The 17,903-nt window shown below is 39.6% G+C and overlaps 1 protein-coding gene across 8 annotated transcripts in view; it reads left to right on the forward strand.

Moving 5' to 3' along the window:
- Positions 1-17,903, forward strand: part of LOC128322029 (RNA-binding protein 12-like) — an 89,140-nt gene that overhangs the window by 58,366 nt on the left and 12,871 nt on the right. For all 8 annotated transcript variants that reach the window (XM_053242716.1, XM_053242710.1, XM_053242711.1 and 5 more), the window contains 10 exons: positions 5,168-5,242; positions 5,592-5,663; positions 8,234-8,317; positions 9,674-9,763; positions 12,418-12,516; positions 14,242-14,328; positions 14,415-14,474; positions 15,070-15,203; positions 15,893-15,947; positions 16,024-16,075. In XM_053242716.1, coding sequence (XP_053098691.1) covers positions 5,168-5,242; positions 5,592-5,663; positions 8,234-8,317; positions 9,674-9,763; positions 12,418-12,516; positions 14,242-14,328; positions 14,415-14,474; positions 15,070-15,203; positions 15,893-15,947; positions 16,024-16,075 — 808 coding nt within the window. The remainder of the gene's footprint in view (positions 1-5,167; positions 5,243-5,591; positions 5,664-8,233; positions 8,318-9,673; positions 9,764-12,417; positions 12,517-14,241; positions 14,329-14,414; positions 14,475-15,069; positions 15,204-15,892; positions 15,948-16,023; positions 16,076-17,903) is intronic.

Raw genomic sequence — 17,903 nt, forward strand, 5'->3', positions numbered from 1 at the left:
ATGTACAAAGGGAGTGATGGTGTATCCTTCTCCCGACGATTGGCTGATAACAGCAAGAACAAAAGACAAGTTATATTCACAGATCACATGTGTGACAGCGCTTCTGGAAATGGGCATCCAGATCAGTTGGAGAAAGTCCCATTTGACACCCTCCAAGAGGCTACTGTATATAGGTGCGGTACTGGAAATGGATTGGCAGAGAGCATACCTGCCAAAGGAACAATTCCAGAGAATACGGAAATTGGTATTTCTGAAAGCATCATCATCATGATCATCATGATCATCATCATCATCATCATCATCAGTATTATTACATTTATATCTCGCTCTTCCTCCAAGGAGCCCAGAGCGGTGTACTACATCCTTGAGTTTCTCTTTGCAGTTGCATTTGGAACAACCAGCTCACACAGTTCAGGTGGCCTCATGTACCACCACAGTCCGTTATGCGAGACTGAGGATGCAGAAACTGCAGCAATGGTATCTCTCAGCTTTCTGGCCAAATGTGAACAACCAAAACCTCCTTCTACACCTACCAGACATGGTAATGAGATCACTAGTATGGTGGACAAAAGAGGAGAATCTTCTGGCCGGCACTGCTTTCAAAGTTCCAGTGCCGGAAGTTTTAGTAATAACAGATGCCTCTCTCACAGGCCTTGGGACTCATATGTCTGACCTGGAAGCACAAGGGCTTTGGACCCCAACTCAAAAAACTCTGCACATAAACTTCCTGGAGCTACTTGCAGCTTTCCAGGCGATAGTCATTTCAGGGACACCTGCTTGGAAAGAGTTCAACTGCAGATGGACAATATGACTGCAATAGTGTATGCGAACAAACAAGGGGGGACAGTGTCCCGCTCTCTCTGCAATTTAAGCCAACAGATATGGAACTGGTGCATTCCATGAAAGATACATCTGGTTGCAATACACATAAGGAGGGTAAAGAATACCCTAGCCGATGCCTTGAGCAGGTCCCAAGTGCTCCTTCAACAACAGGAATGGGAGTTAAATGCAGCTTGTCTAAAGGGACTATTCAAGTCTTGGGGAAAGCCCACAGTAGACTTATTTGCAACAGAAGAGAATGCAAAATGCAGTCAATATTGCTCAAGAGCAGGGCTGAGAGAGTGATCAAAGGGCAGTGCATTCCAGTACCTGTGGACACGCAGTTTATTCTATTTATTCCCCACCCCCACCCCATATCTACTTCTCAATCAAGCGGTGGCAAAGATTTTACAGGACAGGACTTGTTGCATACTGGTAACTCCATGGTGGCCAAGGCAGCCATGGTTTCAGCGAGTACTCAAACTGGGAGAACATGTAAGGCTAAAGCAAACAGTGGATCTTCTAACTCAAGAGCATGGCTCCTGTTGCATCCAAACCTTCAAACATTAAGGCTTACGGCATGGAGGATAAATTATTAGACAACATTATGCTAAATGACAAAAAGGTCTCTACAAGGAAGAACTATAATGCAAAATGGAAACGTTTCAAAATGCACGCAAAGACCAAGGGTTTTAGAGCCAGGGGTGCTTCCATATGAGACATCTTGCGTTATCTTACAACACTGAAGTTGGGAGGCTTAGCAAACACCTTGCTGAAGGTGCATTTGGCTGCCATTTCCTCCTTTAACAAGGGTGTGATGGGAGGACTGTGTTCATCCAACCTCACAGTAAACCATTTCTAAAAGGGATAAAAAAATTTGTACCCGCCAGTATGCAGACCAATGGATAGGTGGAATCTTTCCTTGGGCTTATTGGCCTTGACAGAAGAACCATTTGAACTGATGGCAATTGCAAAGCTTAAAATGGTGACATTTAAGACAGTGTTTCTGATTGCCACTACAACAGCAAAGAGGGTGAGTGAGCTCACCACTTTACGCATAGACCAGGCCTGCTCAACTTAGGCCCCCCCAGCTGTTTTTGGACCACAACTCCCATCATCTCCAGCCACAGTGGCCAATAGCTAGGGATTATGGGAGTTGTAGGCCAACATCTGCAGGAGGGCTGAAGTTGAGCAGCCCTGGCATAGACAAACCATACATTCACAATAACAAGGTCGTGATACGATTAGACCCAGAGTTCAGGACTAAGATTGTCTCAGACTTTCACATGAACCAAGATATAGTGTTATCCACCTTTTTCCGAAATCCAGAAAGACCTCTGGAACGGGCAGTGCACAGCCTGGATGTGTGATGTGCTCTTCTGTCCTACTTGCAACAAACATCTGCGATGAGGCCAAGATAACTATTAGTCACTTATAAAGAAAAGGATGGGGGACATCTTTTTTCAAGAGAAAGACTCTCTCATTGGCTGGTGGAGACGATCTACCAGGCTTACAAAGTGCAGAAGGTGGATCCTCTTAAAGCTATAAAGCCTACTCTGCGAGGGCATATGCTTCCTCAGCAGCACATTTATCAGGAATAAATTTCAAGGACATATGTATGGCTGCAACATGGGCATTAGAAGATACATTTGTAAAATGCTGTGCGGTGGACCTCCGCTCTACAATGGCAGCAGATTTTGGTAGGGGTGTTCTCAAGCATGCTTTGCAGTAACTGGCTGCTCCCATCTCCGGGAGTAGTGAAGCTTGTGAGGCACCCACTTGTATGGATGTTACCAGACCACGATCCAGATAAATAGGTTGCTTACCTGTAACAGGTGATCTGGTAACATTCATAAAACCCTCCTATCTGTCCCCACAACAGCTACTGCAAACATTTAGTCTATCTAACAAGATTCAGCTAATGGTTGCATTGGAGCAGCCAACAAGAAACTGAACTGTGAGGCGCCAAACACCAATATGAGCAGGCACGAAGCACGTGCAGTGGGCAGTTGATTGGCACCATGAGGAGCTAATGATTTCTACCCGAAGAGTTCTGCACGGGCGCAGAACTCATTTATAAACGTTACCAGATCACTACCAGATCACCTGTTACAGATAAGCAACCTGTTTTTCTGGAGTGGAGGGAGAATTTTGTCCCACATATTAGATTCCTGAAAGAAAAATAACCTTATTATAAAAATAGTTTAAACATAAATGGAAATGAACCTATGGAGAACTTTTCTCTCATGCACTCTCTCCAACATCTAGATGAGGGGTGGGGAACCTTGGCCCTCCAGCTGTTTTTGAACTACAACTCCCATCACCCCCAGTGGCTGGGGATGGTGGGAGTTGTAGTTCAAAAACAGCTGGAGGGCCAAGGCTCCCCACCCCTCATCTAGATCAATGAGGTGTGTACAGAAAAAAGTTTCTCTCGCACAATGGGAGAGGGCAATTTTTGCTGATTTCCACCCTCCACTTTACTCAGCATTCTGTCTTTTCTGAAAATATATCCCTGAAGGTCCCGCAACCCTACGGAACATATGTGTTGCATGTCTTGTTACTCTGGATGTCGGCCACTGATTTTTATATACATTACATATATAGAGAAGTTGATGGTAATAAATAAAAGCACTCTGAATTTTTCCTTCAAGAGACCACAAAATCTAATAGTTGGGGTGGGGGCAGGTGAGCTACTTGTCTCATTAGCTCCCTCTGGTGCTGTCTATGTGTGTGGTAACTTTTACTAATGCAAAACATGCTGGAAATTTTCACACACCCACAGACAGTCGCCATCTAAGTGGGGTAAGGTAACTTACAGTGCAGTGATGTCATGCTGTACATCTTGCATTACTACATATTGCAGGAAAGAGAGAGGGCAGAGATACAGGGTGACTACTACTATGAATATTGCCGCTTTTCAACGAAAGTTCCTAAAGTGGTTTACATAGAAAAAGAAATAATAAATAAATAAGATGGTTCCCTGTCCTGAAAGGGGTCACAATAAAAAAGAAATATAAGATAGACATCAGCAACAGCCACTGGATGTATGCTGTGCTGTCATTGGATATGGCCACTTGCTTTCCCTCTGCTAAATATATGAGAGAGGCCACTTAGAAAGGTACCTCTTTGTCAAGTTAGCAGAGCTAACCTTTGGTCAGACTGCTCCTTTTGATGGCAACCACTCATTGGTAAAACATGTAGTTTCTGCCTTAGAGGGTAGCGTCTTAAGACCAAGTTACATGACAGCTTTAGTACACTGGCATGTGGGTTGACTCAATACATGTTGTACTTGGCCTGTAATTAAAAAAAAATCAAAACAGAACTTAAGCTAGCCACTCTGAACCTCTGAAGATGGGATAAAATTTCAGTAGATTTGAACAACAAAGTTAAAATCTCATGATTTCTCATTATAGTTTTATAATTGCATAGCAGCACTCACCATGATAGAAATTTTAGTGTGAAAAAACATTTCATACCAAGCAAATAGTTTTGATTGATACAAGCAAATCTCACCATTTGCAGATCCAACATCTGCAGTTTTGCATATCCACGGTCAGGTAATTGACACCCTACATCGGCGTATATGGGCGGGGGGGACAGTGCACAAAGGATTAATTTCACATATCCGTGGGTCGGGGTGGCCGGAAATGACCTCAGAGATCATTTCTGGCCACCATTTTGTCAAACCATCCTGAGCCATTTTTGGAAGGGTGGTATATAAATCAAATAAATAAATTGAGCCATTTTGTGGCTCATTTGTTTAAAAACAAAAAATACACAATTTTTAGCACGAAAACACCAGATTCAGGACTTTTGGGGGCATTAATGGAAATCTAGAGAGCCACGGAACACAGTAGGCACTTTTAAAACAGTTTTAAGGGGCCTTGGTCACCGTTAGTCACCTTTTTCAGAGCTTCCATTATCCACAGATACTGGGGTTCACCTGTAGTGGTAAAGGTTCTTTAAAAACAAGGAGATTGCTACAGCATGTGAAATTTTAGTCAGTTTTCTTGTCTGTCCAGTTTCCTCTGAAGGAAAAAGGGGTCTCAAAAGTAAGTATCTTTTGAAGACAGAGAATCTATACTTAAACTTGTACCTTTGCTCTTGCGGGAGAAGGACAGGAGATGTAGCCAGGAATTTATTGTAAGCTATTATGTTGTCAGGATATTATTAAACTATAAATTCTGTAATTTTTTCTGCCTTCGTTTTTGCTAGAAATTGGCATTTTTATTAGGTTAATCTTGTGTTGGGAAGGATTACTGAATCTCAGATGTCACTTATAGTATCTCATAAAGAACACTTTTTCTTGCATAACTTTAATTTACCAAGGCTTTCATTTTCTTTTTAGATTGTATCAAGTAAAACATTCATTTGTCCTTTGGAGTTAAAGAAAGGAAAACCTGCAGGAAAAGGCACAATTACGGTAAATTATAGCTTGTGTATGGATTTACCGTATTTTACGGACTATAAGACGCTACGGACTATAAGACGCACCTTAATTTTAATCCAGTTTTTCAGAGTTTTAACATATTAAACTGTTAAAACATATAAGACACACCTGAATTTTGGCGGATATTTTTCGAGGAAAAAAGTGAGTCTTATAGTCCATAAAATACGGTATTTGGAACAAGACTGATTCCTTTTGTTGTTGTTGTTGTTTATTGTAGAGTACACAGCACACATTATACTTTATGTCTTTAAAATATCTGTCTGAACAAATGTTTTGTACCAAAACTGCACTAAAAATATTTCCTTGAATTTTTTCTATTCAGATTTTGGCAGAAGAGATTAAGGACACCAGAGTTGTGTCTATGGAAATTGAAGCTCGCAATCTGGACAAAAAGGTAACTATCTAGATAGTAACTCCATTACAGTTTTAGTCAGCATTTGAACTGAGGGAAGTAGTTGCAAGTTCTTAGGAATTCAAAGTCTCAAAATTCTGGGAGATTAGTATTATTCCATTCATAATAATAAAAAACCTTTATTTGTTAGCCATCCCATAACAAATTGTTCTCTGAACCACTCACAACACAGCATTAAAACATGAAATAAAAACACAAAGCACATTAAATCATAACATAACAAAGGGGGTGGGGAATACAAAATATAACACAAAGCAAATTTAAAACTCTTTTAAAATCAGATAAAAATCAAATTTGGAAATCAAAATTTTAAAAGGCCTGAGTGAACAAAAAAGTCTTTACCTGGCTTGTTTCAGCATACGTTTTGGAGTGACTTTGACCAAGGCTTTTGTTCATGTGAGCCTCAGTAATACTGTAACAGCATTTCCCTGTTGATGCAAATGGCACTGTGAGAATGAATATTATTCAGTGCATAGATGCTGAGGGGAAGAGATTTTTTTGTATATGCTAATAGCAGAAATTGACAGTAAATATTCCTCTTTTGTGAATGAAGATGAATCTGTTTTGGATCAGGCCGTTGCTTATATACCTTGAAAATATTTGTTGTTTGCATCCCTTTATTATCAACATCAAGATATTCTGTTTGTTGTGTGTGTTCTGTTGTAATACACCTGTAGTGTAGAGGGGGTTACATCAGGCTAGAATTTAAATTTATGGTTTTCTGTTTGCAAGATGAGCATTGTGTCATAAAAATTCAGGACTAAAAAGGGAATATAGATCTCTTGTCAGCTTCTGTTTTGAATTCCTAAACAAGGAGTGCTAACAGAGGATATTGTAGTGGCTGTATGAATAGGCTTCAGGAGATATCAGGGTGCATTAGGCAAATCCATCATAAAAGAAATTGCATACTAGTAAGGTAAAGTGTTCTGTCAAGTTGATTTTGACTCCTGGCAACCACAGAGCCCTGTGGTTTTCTTTGGTAGAATACAGGAGGAGTTTACCATTGCCTCCTCCCACGCAGTCTGAGATGATGCCTTTCAGCATCTTCCTATATCACTGCTGCCCGATATAGTACCAGTGGGGATTTGGACAGGCAACCTTCTGCTTGTTAGTCAAGCATTTCCCTGTTATGCCGCTTAAGGTGACTATTGCATTCTAGTAAAGGACCTTAATATAAATACTATGAATATATGCTAATAAAGAGGGCCTAGATGAGAACAGATCTGTCTGCTAGTTTACAGCAAGAACGGGGAAAGTTAAGAGGCATCTGTAGATAGTATTGTAAATTCAAGATAATTCTTCCATGGTTTCCAGAGTTTCATTTCTTAATTTTCGTAGTGCATGGTGCACTTTATAACTTGCTTTAGCTGAGTGTGACTATCAGCTCGCGGCCTGTGTAGATTGTAGGCTAGTAAAATGAAAATGTGGTGGGGGGAAGCCCATCACAGGGCAGAAATGAGCTGCTGTTTGCTGAACCCTTCAAATGCTCTTGTGCGCATTCAGTGGCGTATATAGGATGGGGCAGCCAGGGCACATGCCCTGGGGGCCACATGCCCTGGGGGCCACTTCAGGGGGGGGCCCCAGTGCCATGCTGCTTCCTATCCCCTCCCCAGTTTGAGATTTTTTTTTTAAAAAAAATTAATCTGATTTTTGGCGCGGTGGCCATTTTGGAGGCTTCCACACATTGAGCATGTGCGGTGGCCATTTTTAAAAAATATTTTTTTTTTAAATGGCTGCTGAAAACAAAATGGCCACCGCACATGCTCAAATGGTCCCTGCGAGGCCCTAGGCCTTGTCAGGCCTCAGCAGAGGCCATTTGAGAATGCGTGAAAGCCTCCGAAATGGTCACTGCACCAAAAATCAGGTGTGTTTTTTTTAATTTGCTCGTACTTTGCGTCTTGTGATAAGTGAGTTAAATGTTATGCCTTAATATTATGACTATTAATGGTGAATTTGTCTTTAAATCAGTGTGAAATCCTTAGTATTGCTCTCTTTCTCTCATTTTAACTGTCTTTCTGAAATACTAGAATATATTCCAAGCAGTGACACAATTTACTCTGCATATCCTTTAATTACTTTCAGAGTATCTGGGAAAAGTCAAATTCTCATTTATTTTTAAAACTTATGTAATAATGATGCTACAATGCATAGTAGGGAATTAGACAAGCACTTCTGTTTAGTTTTCCAAGTACACCTCCACATAGTATTTCATGAGCCCCAGCATACTGAAATTTGTAGTTTTCCAGCATTTTTTAGTCTGGCTACGTCCACTGCTAAATAGTTTTTGAAATATTAAAAGATTAATGAGCTTGACTTGTATTTTTGAGCTGATATTATGGTAAAGTTATCTGAAAGATGGGTGTCAGATGCTTGGATAGGGGGCGCAATTTCAGTGCTTGCCCTAGGCACTACTTTCCCTAGATACGCCTCTGTGTGCATTGCCTGTAGAAATATGATGTCTGTGCATAGCAGGAAGGTATGTTGCATTAGATATACCTATGTTCTGATTTATTGTTTTTGTAAAGAATGAACCACTTTTTTTTCCTATACAGGATTTTTTGGGCAAATCTGACCCATTTTTGGAGTTTTATAAACAAAGTGAAAGTGGGAAATGGCAGCTTGTCTACCGGTCAGAGGTAGGATTTCCAAAGTGACTCCGTGTTTGCATATCAAAAGCTGTTGAATCCAAAGGGAGAGCTGCATGCTGAGCTTCTGCTTCTCTTTTTCCTCATTCTTCTAATTGCTTTTTCCAACCTCACATTGTTTATCTTGGATTTTTCTATTCTCCATATTTCTTCAGCTGTGACATTTTATCACTTTCTAACTTTGTAATACCTTTAACATTTCTTTTCTATCTGGGCAGTGTAAAGCTTTCACTCATTATTTTGCATATTTACTTGATAATAGTATCTCTGATGTAGTCTTCTTGCTTCTCTTCTCAAATGTATAGCTTTATATACATCTGTGGTTTGGCTGCATATGGAATACAGTGTATAGTTAGTTATGTTTGCCTCATCTCAGAAAGGCTATAGCACTAGAAAAGGTACAGAACGTAGCAAAGCAACCAGAGGATTTGAGCACCTTCTTCCTGAAGAAGTGTGAAGACACTTTATTTTAGAAATAAATATTAGTTTAAAAGGATATATTAGAGCTTAGTAAAATTGTGAATGATATTGCAAAAGAGGATAGAGGTCTTTTTTAATTTATCATAATACGAGCACCAGGAGTCATGCATTCCAGTTGGCTGTTCAGAATGGGCAAAAGGGAGTACCATTTCACACAGTGCTTAATTCACTTTTGAAATTCACTGCCACAAAATGTGTTGATGCTAATAGTTCAGATGTCTTTAGCCCATTTTTAAAGCCAAATTCATGGAGGATAGATATGTCGATGTCTATTAGTCATGATGGCTTAGTGGAAGCTCTGTATTCAGAGCTTGAATACTGGATGGAATACTGAATCCTTGGGGCACACATGTGGGATGGTTGTTGGTTTCCTGGAGGCACCTAAGTGGCCTCTGTTGGAAATGGTTGCTAGCCTAGATAGGTTGGTCTGATCCAGCAAGACTCTTACGATTTCTAGTTTTCAAATGTCCCCTGTTGCAAGCACTTGGCAAAATATTTGTGCTGTTGTTTAGGATGCTAATTATAAAAGAACAAATGGATAAATCTGGGTATATCTGCGTGGTATACAATGATGGAAAGTGAAATAAGTGAATTCCTGACAATTGGACCAAGAATAAGCAAGCCAGCAGACATGTCTGGCAGGAAACTGCAGACCGGGATAGAAGGTGTGAATCGTGCCCTGACACGTTGGATTGCTGAGAGAAGGCCATTGTCATAAAGCACTTGTAGAAAATTATGACTTAACAGAAGGGACATAGCTAAAGCTTGGAGATGAGAAGAAAGGAGTGTTGTGCATTTTGCAGTACATGTTGTAGCATGCTATACCAAGTCCTTGATTGTAGGTTGGGTTTTTTCTTTCTTTTGCAGGTGATTAAGAACAATTTAAATCCTTGCTGGAGAAAGTTCACTGTTCCTCTGCAGACATTCTGTGGTGGTGACTTCAACAAACCAATCAAGGTGATTATTGCAATTTTAAAAAATTATTTGAAGTCTGTTAAAGATAAGCTAGAGAACTTGGTTAAATTCAAAACCTTTTCTGCTGAATTTTGAATCAAATCAGAATCGATTAAGGCTAAACCACGTATGCATGTATTAAACTTTAGTTTGTCAATTCTATGCGCCCCCCCTTCTCCCCCCACATGAAAAAATATATCATGTCAGAATTGGAATATAGACCGTATTGGGAGTAGTAAATAATAAGTGTTCTGTGCCCCTCTTCACTGAAATCTGAGCTTATTTTACTCAGAAGTAAGGCCCATTGATTTACAGTAAGATTTCATCATAAGAAACTGCCCTATACACAATCAGGCCACTGGTCCATCTAGCTCAGTATTGTCTATACTACCTAGTAGTGGCTCTCTAGAGTTTCAGAGAGAGGTCTTTCCCAGTCCTATTTGGAGATGTTAGGAATTAAACCTGGGACCTTCAGCATGCAAGGCATATACTCTACCACTGAGCTATGCTCCCCTCTGCCTCCAGTTTGCTTTCTAATGCTTAGGATTGCAGCGTGTGAGCAAGAACCCTTTTTGTATTTTTTGTTCACTTGGGAATGTCTTCAAATAGAACTAGGTTTCAGTCTATACAGCAGTTTTTCAGTATATCCATTATGGGCAGCAGCATCTGAAAATAAGTAACATTGTTTACTAGCTTGTTAAAATCCCATATTCTTAAGAGATATGTTTTTCTTGAAGATCAAGACCATGAAGACATAAATAACAGCTTGTGTTTTTCAAAGTAAGTCTGCAGCATTGTTGGTTTTGGGAAAGCTTGAAAATATGACCTGAGTGTACCAAAAGTGCCATTTGGAAAACTTGTTTTTGTTTTTTTAACTATGGCTTTTGTTGCTTAATTCATGAAACCAGTAATTGGTTATCAAAACATGCTAAAGTATACTGAATACAAAGCATCAGTAGTGGATTGTTTTGTTTTGTTCCCAAAGTGCCTTGTGCAGTTTTGTTCCCAAAGTGCCTTGTACAGTATAAAATCAATTTATACTAACCAACCAGCTTTCACAAACTAGGATTCCTATTTTATGTATTTGAGGAAGAGATGTCATGGGTATTGGATTGAGATTAATAGTAGTAAGTGCACATATACAACTTTGAATCAATGGAAGGCATAGTGGTAATTTTTTTACTAGATCCACAGCACAAATTTCAAAGAGATAGCAAGCATGAAAAGACTGGGTTAGTAAAAAATCAGACTACCTAGAAACCTGCCCTTAGAGAGGTGTTGACTCTCTTGGTTAGTTAAGGTTACCTGGGAGAAGCAGGGTTGTGTGGTTGAAAGAGCATTATGCTCTCTTGACGGAGTGGAATATCCTGATCTCTCTTAAAGAGACAACTGGCAGTCAACATTTTAAAAACAACAAAAACCCTTTAATATCAAGATCCTTTCAGCTGTTGCTCTATCTAAAAACTTCTCTTTTAGTTGTCATATGGGGAGCTGCCTCATGCTTGGAAGATATGGGCTTTTTAACCTGCCTCATACCCTAGTAGAACTAAAACTGCATGGATATCAGTGGATATCTTCATTTTGACAGAGGAAGTTCAATCCTGAATGGTGATCCCAAAGCAATCTGTGGGAAGTGTAAGCAAGAAAATGTGCTAATATATAGCTATACATCATACTTACAAGGAGGAATGTTTCACACATGCAACAGAGGTCAGGTGACTTTTGCTGATTTCCCATTCCCTCTGCAGCTACCTAAGCCTCTTGCAAATATGTCCTTGAGGGTCCCACAACCCTCAGAGTCATACTTTTGGGAGGCACAGAGAGCTGCAGAAGGAAAGGGGTGGGTGGGTCGGTGAACATTGCTTTCACTCATGGTATCAAGACATTAGTCTGGATGTTGGCACTACATTTTCAGTGACTTACACATGAGCAAATGCAATGGTGAGGCAAAAGACAGCTTTTCCTTAAAGTACAGCAACATTCAAATTCCTTTTGAGCTCCAAATACATAGCAAACATTGTTTGGGTCCCACATTTTTTTCTATATCTTAAGTTTCAGACTGATTAAATGGCTTGGCATGGACACTCAGCTCATATTTGATTTGACTTCTGAGTATGAGGCTTGCAGGGTTTTTTGCATGAGTAGATAGTTTCAGGAAAGAGTATTTGCAAAGTTCTTAAAATAAATTAGAACTTTGGCTTATACCATTTAAGTCTTAACATATGTGTATGTAAAGATGTCTCTGTTGTGTTGAGTGACTTTATTTTTGTGCTATATTGAAGTTTCTACCATTTCTTTTTATGGGCACATACAAGGCTTAGTTCTTGGTTCCCTGTTTCTGTAACCGATAGTCATTTCATTTTAGTCTTGCAGCAGTCATCTTTAAATTTTTTAAAACCTGCTTTGCATTTGAATTGTGTTTTCACTGCGTACTAAACAGGTGAGTATGTGCCTGTAGTCCAAGACTCATTTTTGGGTGTCTTTCTTGCTATTAGGTTTCAGTTAGTGATATGGATGACAGCACCAGTTCAGATTTGATAGGGGAGTTCACATGCATCACTGCAAAGCTCCTGGAAGCGAGAGACCAAGTGGTGAGCAGCAGTAATCCTTCATTGTAGCGTTCTCCTTGTCGATTGCCTGCTGTTCTTTCCTTTCAGGTGCACTGTACAGATTATGATAGTGATGGGTCACATGATTTGATAGGCAGTTTTGAAACTAACCTATCCCAACTACAGAAGGCAGGTGGCAGTTCTCCGGTGAGCCTTTACTTTTACCTTCTTTTATTTATCAAAGGAGCCCATGGTTCCTTGCAGGGAAGAATTATTGAAATAACTTACTTGTTCTGCCTCTCCATTAAAATTACAAGTCTGTGGATAGATGCACACATCAAGTGAAGAAATAGAATTCTCCACTTAAAGCTCCCTGCAGTACTTGAGTACAGCTTTTTCTTCTAAAGACATTGAAATGTGTCTTAATTCCTGGTGTTTATATTAGCAGCTATACTTTCCTTTTTTTGCCCTAAAACTGTTGATATTTGCTACGAGGCGGGCATCCTGTGTTTGGCAATCCTCAGAAGAAAAAACAAAGAACTGCTTGAGCTGAGTAGGCAGCTGAGCATAGGGCCAAATGATCTATGGTTGGAGGCAGTTTTTCAGACCAGTAGTCGTAACATTGGAGTGTGTAGTTATCAAATAGTGTTTAGTTATGTCAGATTTTATTGACCTCAGATACCTTTTCTTTTCCTTTTCTTTTCCTTTTCCTTTTCTTTTCCTTTTCTTTTCCTTTTCCTTTTCCTTTTCCTTTTCTTTTCCTTTTCCTTTTCCTTTTCTTTTCCTTTTCTTTTCCTTTTCTTTTCCTTTTCTTTTCCTTTTCTTTTCCTTTTCTTTACGGATTCTAGCTCCATCATTGTGCTTGAATGATAACAAGTGCCCCCTTTCAAGTGTCCCTTTTAAATGTAATACCTTCTTAAGCTATCTTCTCGATCAGGGATACCCTGGTGACAAGAGGATAGGTTTTTTAAACTTGAAATCTTGTTAAATGTAATGCTGATACAACAAATCTCCTTATTTGGCAATTTACTTTGTGATTATATGCAAATAATATTAGCTGAGTACCCCCAGGCACTTGAAGTTTTCCTATTCAGTAAAATAAAACTACAAATATCTTCTTTCATGCCACAGAGCATTATGAAACATGTTGCATTCTTCATCTGGTTTTGATCATTTAAAGAAAAGTTTCCCAGACCACTGAATTTGCAAAGTGTGCTCGCTACAAATTTTTTGAATGGTGAAAGTTCCTATGTAGTCTTATCCAGTTTTTTTCTCATTACCTTTATTCTTGGGTTCAGTTTGTATTTTCTATTTTAAACATTTATTTCAGAATAGAATTTATATGGTTTGATTCAGTAGTCTGAGAAGTGCTGCCATTTTAACAGTGGTGGCTGTTACACATTTAATTAATACTTGCTGTTTCTCTTTGGCAGCATCTTACAATATATACAACTACTCTAAAATATTAGCATCTTTGTGAAGTTATAGCCATGAGTATCTTAGCAGCCACTTACAAGTTATTGTAGAGCAGTCCTCTTTAGTTTACGTAATGTTCTTCAACTATCGCAGCAAAGTAATCCTAGGATTCAAAGATATTAATTTCTAGCCACTTTTTAAAAATGGATCATATTATTTTCTGCCGTGTTTTTCACATAAAGTCCCAGCATGCATGCTTATTTGCATTATTACTGTTGCATGAATATTTCTGTCTTTTGTGGCACTTTGCAGTCTTTTAGTATGTGCTGTTTTTTAAGAGCTGGTGTCATACTGTATTCCTCTTATGTGCTTAAACTATGTACTGCTATTTTTCCAAATTAAATTAGAGCTTTGTGAAAGCCATACCCGTGCTGCTTCAGCTTCAAGTATGAATTCTGCTTTCATCACCAAAGGGTAAAGTTTCTGTTGTTGTTGCTTGTGATGCCTTTCCTGTAGGTGGAATTTGAGTGCATTCATCCTGAAAAGAAGAGAAAGAAGAAGAGCTACAAAAACTCTGGCATTGTTAGGATCAAATCCTGCAAGGTAAGAAGTATTTCAGGCAGATTGGTTGGCTTTTCTATCATTGGAAGGGATTCGTTGTATTTATGATGGGTTTGTTTGCTTTTTAGATAGAAACAGAGTATTCTTTTCTGGATTACATTATGGGAGGCTGCCAGATTAATTTCACTGTAAGTTGCTCAACTATTTGCTATAAATAAATAAATGTAAGTGCTATTTACATGTCTTCTAACTAAAACCTAATAACTGAAACATTCCTCTATACCTGTGGGTGGGACCACTGTTCCCTCTCACAGGGATTTATTCTCAGAATCCTCAGCTGTAATGGCTTTTACTTGGGGATTCTGGGAGTTGTAGTCAACATCTGGGAATCCCTGTTAAATGCTTTACTTTGCTACGTGAAAGTAAATTGCTGCTTACTAGAAATGGTAATGGCTGAGACTGCTGCTTAGATTGAACAAAATTAGTTTCCTAATATTTCTGGTCAGAGATAACTCAATGTATTTATCTTTATATCTGGTTACGTATTAATATATGTAATATGATGCTTGACAACTTAATGCTTTTTCTCTCTGTCCTGCTCTCAATGCTTGTCTTGATATGCTCTTGAATTGTAGTGGCTACCTCAGCAGTATTCTGCACTGATGCTGGATATGCTTGAAACCCACTTGCATAAGTGTCGGACTGCCTTTGGTTATCTCTTTCTGGAAATAGGCCACTTATTTATTTGTGTGTGGTTTGTTTGGGGCTTTTTTTTTTTTACAGGTGGGCATTGATTTCACTGGCTCCAATGGAGATCCCAAATCACCAGATTCTCTTCACTACATCAGTCCTAATGGAATAAATGAATATCTTACTGCCATCTGGAGTGTGGGTAACGTGATCCAGGATTATGACACGTATGTTAAACCATGCATATCTGATCTAGCTGTAAGCTTTAGAAATTTGTGCAGTCAAAATTAAATGTCCTGGATGTTGTCATTTGATGGAGTGATAAGTAAAGTATTCTGTATCTTGACTTTGAAACACAAATAATAAAGATGTGTGAAGTGAGAGTTACAGGTTAAATATTCTCCCAAATATCTTTTATCATGTTGTCCTTTACCAGGGGTGCACATCTCATGCCTGAGTATATCATTGCTCAGGAGGGCTATCTACTGGTACATACAAGTCTTCTCTGCCATTGCAGTTTTTTATTGGTTTTTCATGAGAGTATAGGACTGTATTCCTTATTCCACTTCCTGATAAAATATGCTAGTGTTTTTCAGTATGCCAATGCAGAAATTGTAGACAGCTTAATTTAAACAAGAACTGTCACTCTGCCTTGTAAGATGACTGTGAATTTCAGCATTGAAATTCTTCCTGCAATAGATTTTGAACAGAAGGAGGAGCCAAAGTACAATACAGTACTGCATCTCAAAAGCATACATTGTTGGACTTTCATGTTTGTTCCACTTAAGTGAAAAGGTGTGGACCCTATGGGCCCACCATTGCTTTCGATTTGCAGTAGTGTTAAATGTGGATTCACTTTGTGCAGCCTGCAGTGAAAACACTATCAAGATAAATCTGATTTGCCTTCATTTTTCAGAGATAAATTATTCCCTGCTTTTGGGTTTGGAGCTCAGGTTCCTCCAGACTGGCAGGTGAGTTTCTTAATTCAGGTATTTATGAGTGCTTGGCTACACATGGCTCCAAAACTGAATCTGTGTTTCTTTTCAGGTGTCACATGAATTTGCATTGAACTTTAATCCTACAAATCCCCATTGTCAAGGTAATCATTGCTTTATGTTCATGTTTGAGTAACAAGATTTAAACAAAAAAGGGAATGAATAACTTGCCATAAATATCACAAATAAAATAGCAGTGCTTTCTAGAGGTTTGGTCAGGACAAAATATGAGAGTGTTGTCATTGTTATAGGATTGTGCACAGTTATCCTATAATTTACAATGCAGAAAATTATATAATAAATATGGAATTCAGAAATACCTTTGTTATAACATCAAAATCGATTGGGCTTTGAGCAGTGTTTCTGTTATGATGACATTGCTGCTAAAGAAGTAGGGATGTGCAGAACATTTCGACATCGAAATGTTTTAACTCGAAACAGGCAGTTTCAAGCTTGAAGTAAAATGTCCTCTAAAGGGCCTGTTTCAAGCTTGGAACAAGAGAACCCTATTTTGAGTCAAAACATTTCAAGTGCCATTTTGGAAGTCTGTTTTTTCCTTGCTGATTGGTTTTCTGGCACTGCTTCTGATCGGCTTGCAATCTCATTGCTTCTTGGTTGGCTTGTTATCATACAAAGCAGGTGTTGTCATGGGCAGTTGTGCTCCCATTGGCTGGGGGAGGGAGGGGGAACATAAAAGGAGGGAATTTCAAAATGTATTCAAAGGGACTGGGAGGCAGAGAGAGCCCTTATGCCTCTCTTGATGAGGATACATCAGGAGAGGAAGAAGATAGGTTTGATTTTGTGATTTTCTTTTCTTGGCACTGAGTATATTATAATGTGTTATTGCTGCTATAGCTATCTGGTTTTGTTGGATCTCAGAGTCAGATTCACAAAGGCAGAACTTGGGTGCCTGCCTGCCTTGAGTTGTAGTTTGGTTTGTTTGTGAGATAGTGTTGTGGCAAGAAATAGACAGTTGCAGCTGTGTGTGCAGCTGTGTGTGTGTGTTAGCAAAACTGTTTCGGAGTGCGTGGCTATACATTCCAACTATGCTTTGGCTTAGCATGGAGAATTAGCTTGGCTGGAGGGAGCAGTCCTATTACAGAATCAGCTTGAGCAAGTTTTGTGTTTGGGGAATGAAGAGAAGGCAGAAATGTAATACAACAGATTTATTTAAGCGGAAAGGGTACATGAAGGCAGAAGTTAGGCAAGGTGACAAACTTTAATTGATTGTCTTAACAAGTATCTCACTGAAGGTAATTTTAGCTTAGGGTCCAAATTGCATGTTAAGGCTTGCCATAGAAAGTACTTAAAGATGCCCTAAAGGTAGGCAAGTGAGCAATTTTAAATATTTTTAAAATATTTCCCCCCAAACCCCCATAGAATATGGGAGAAGTGAGGCAGGGGGAACCAGATAAATCTATCCAAACACAAACCCAGCAGAAGAGTGCAGTGGTGTAGGGAGGGCATAGGCTGCCTGTGTTGGTACTTCCCACCTTTCCCCCTGCAACGCCCCTTCTTTTTCTGCCATGCGGAGAGAGCCCCTTTTCTCCCACTTCATTTGGCTGAGGCAGCTGTTGCAGCCGCCCTGAGGGAGCAGCCGGGGGTAGGCTGCCTTGCCCCTGCCACTCAAACACCACCACTGCACATGGAGAGCCCCTTTTCTTCCTGCCATGTGGTGGCAGTGGCAGCAGCCTCCCTGAGGGAACAGCCCATATAGGCTGCTCTGCCCCCGCCGCTCAGCCACCACCACGTGCATGGTGGGGAGGGGAGGGGCGCATTGTCTGTGTGACAGGGAGAGAAGGTACGTATGTGTACATATGTACTGAAAGGAAGCAGTTTATGCAAGAGTCAGCAAGTGAAGGGTATGTGTAATGGGGGTCAAGATGTATACCCCCACCAATTGTAAGACTATATCAGAGTGGAACCTACATG

The sequence above is a fragment of the Hemicordylus capensis genome, chromosome 4 (assembly GCF_027244095.1).
Source record: "Hemicordylus capensis ecotype Gifberg chromosome 4, rHemCap1.1.pri, whole genome shotgun sequence".
NCBI classification, from domain to species: domain Eukaryota; kingdom Metazoa; phylum Chordata; class Lepidosauria; order Squamata; family Cordylidae; genus Hemicordylus; species Hemicordylus capensis.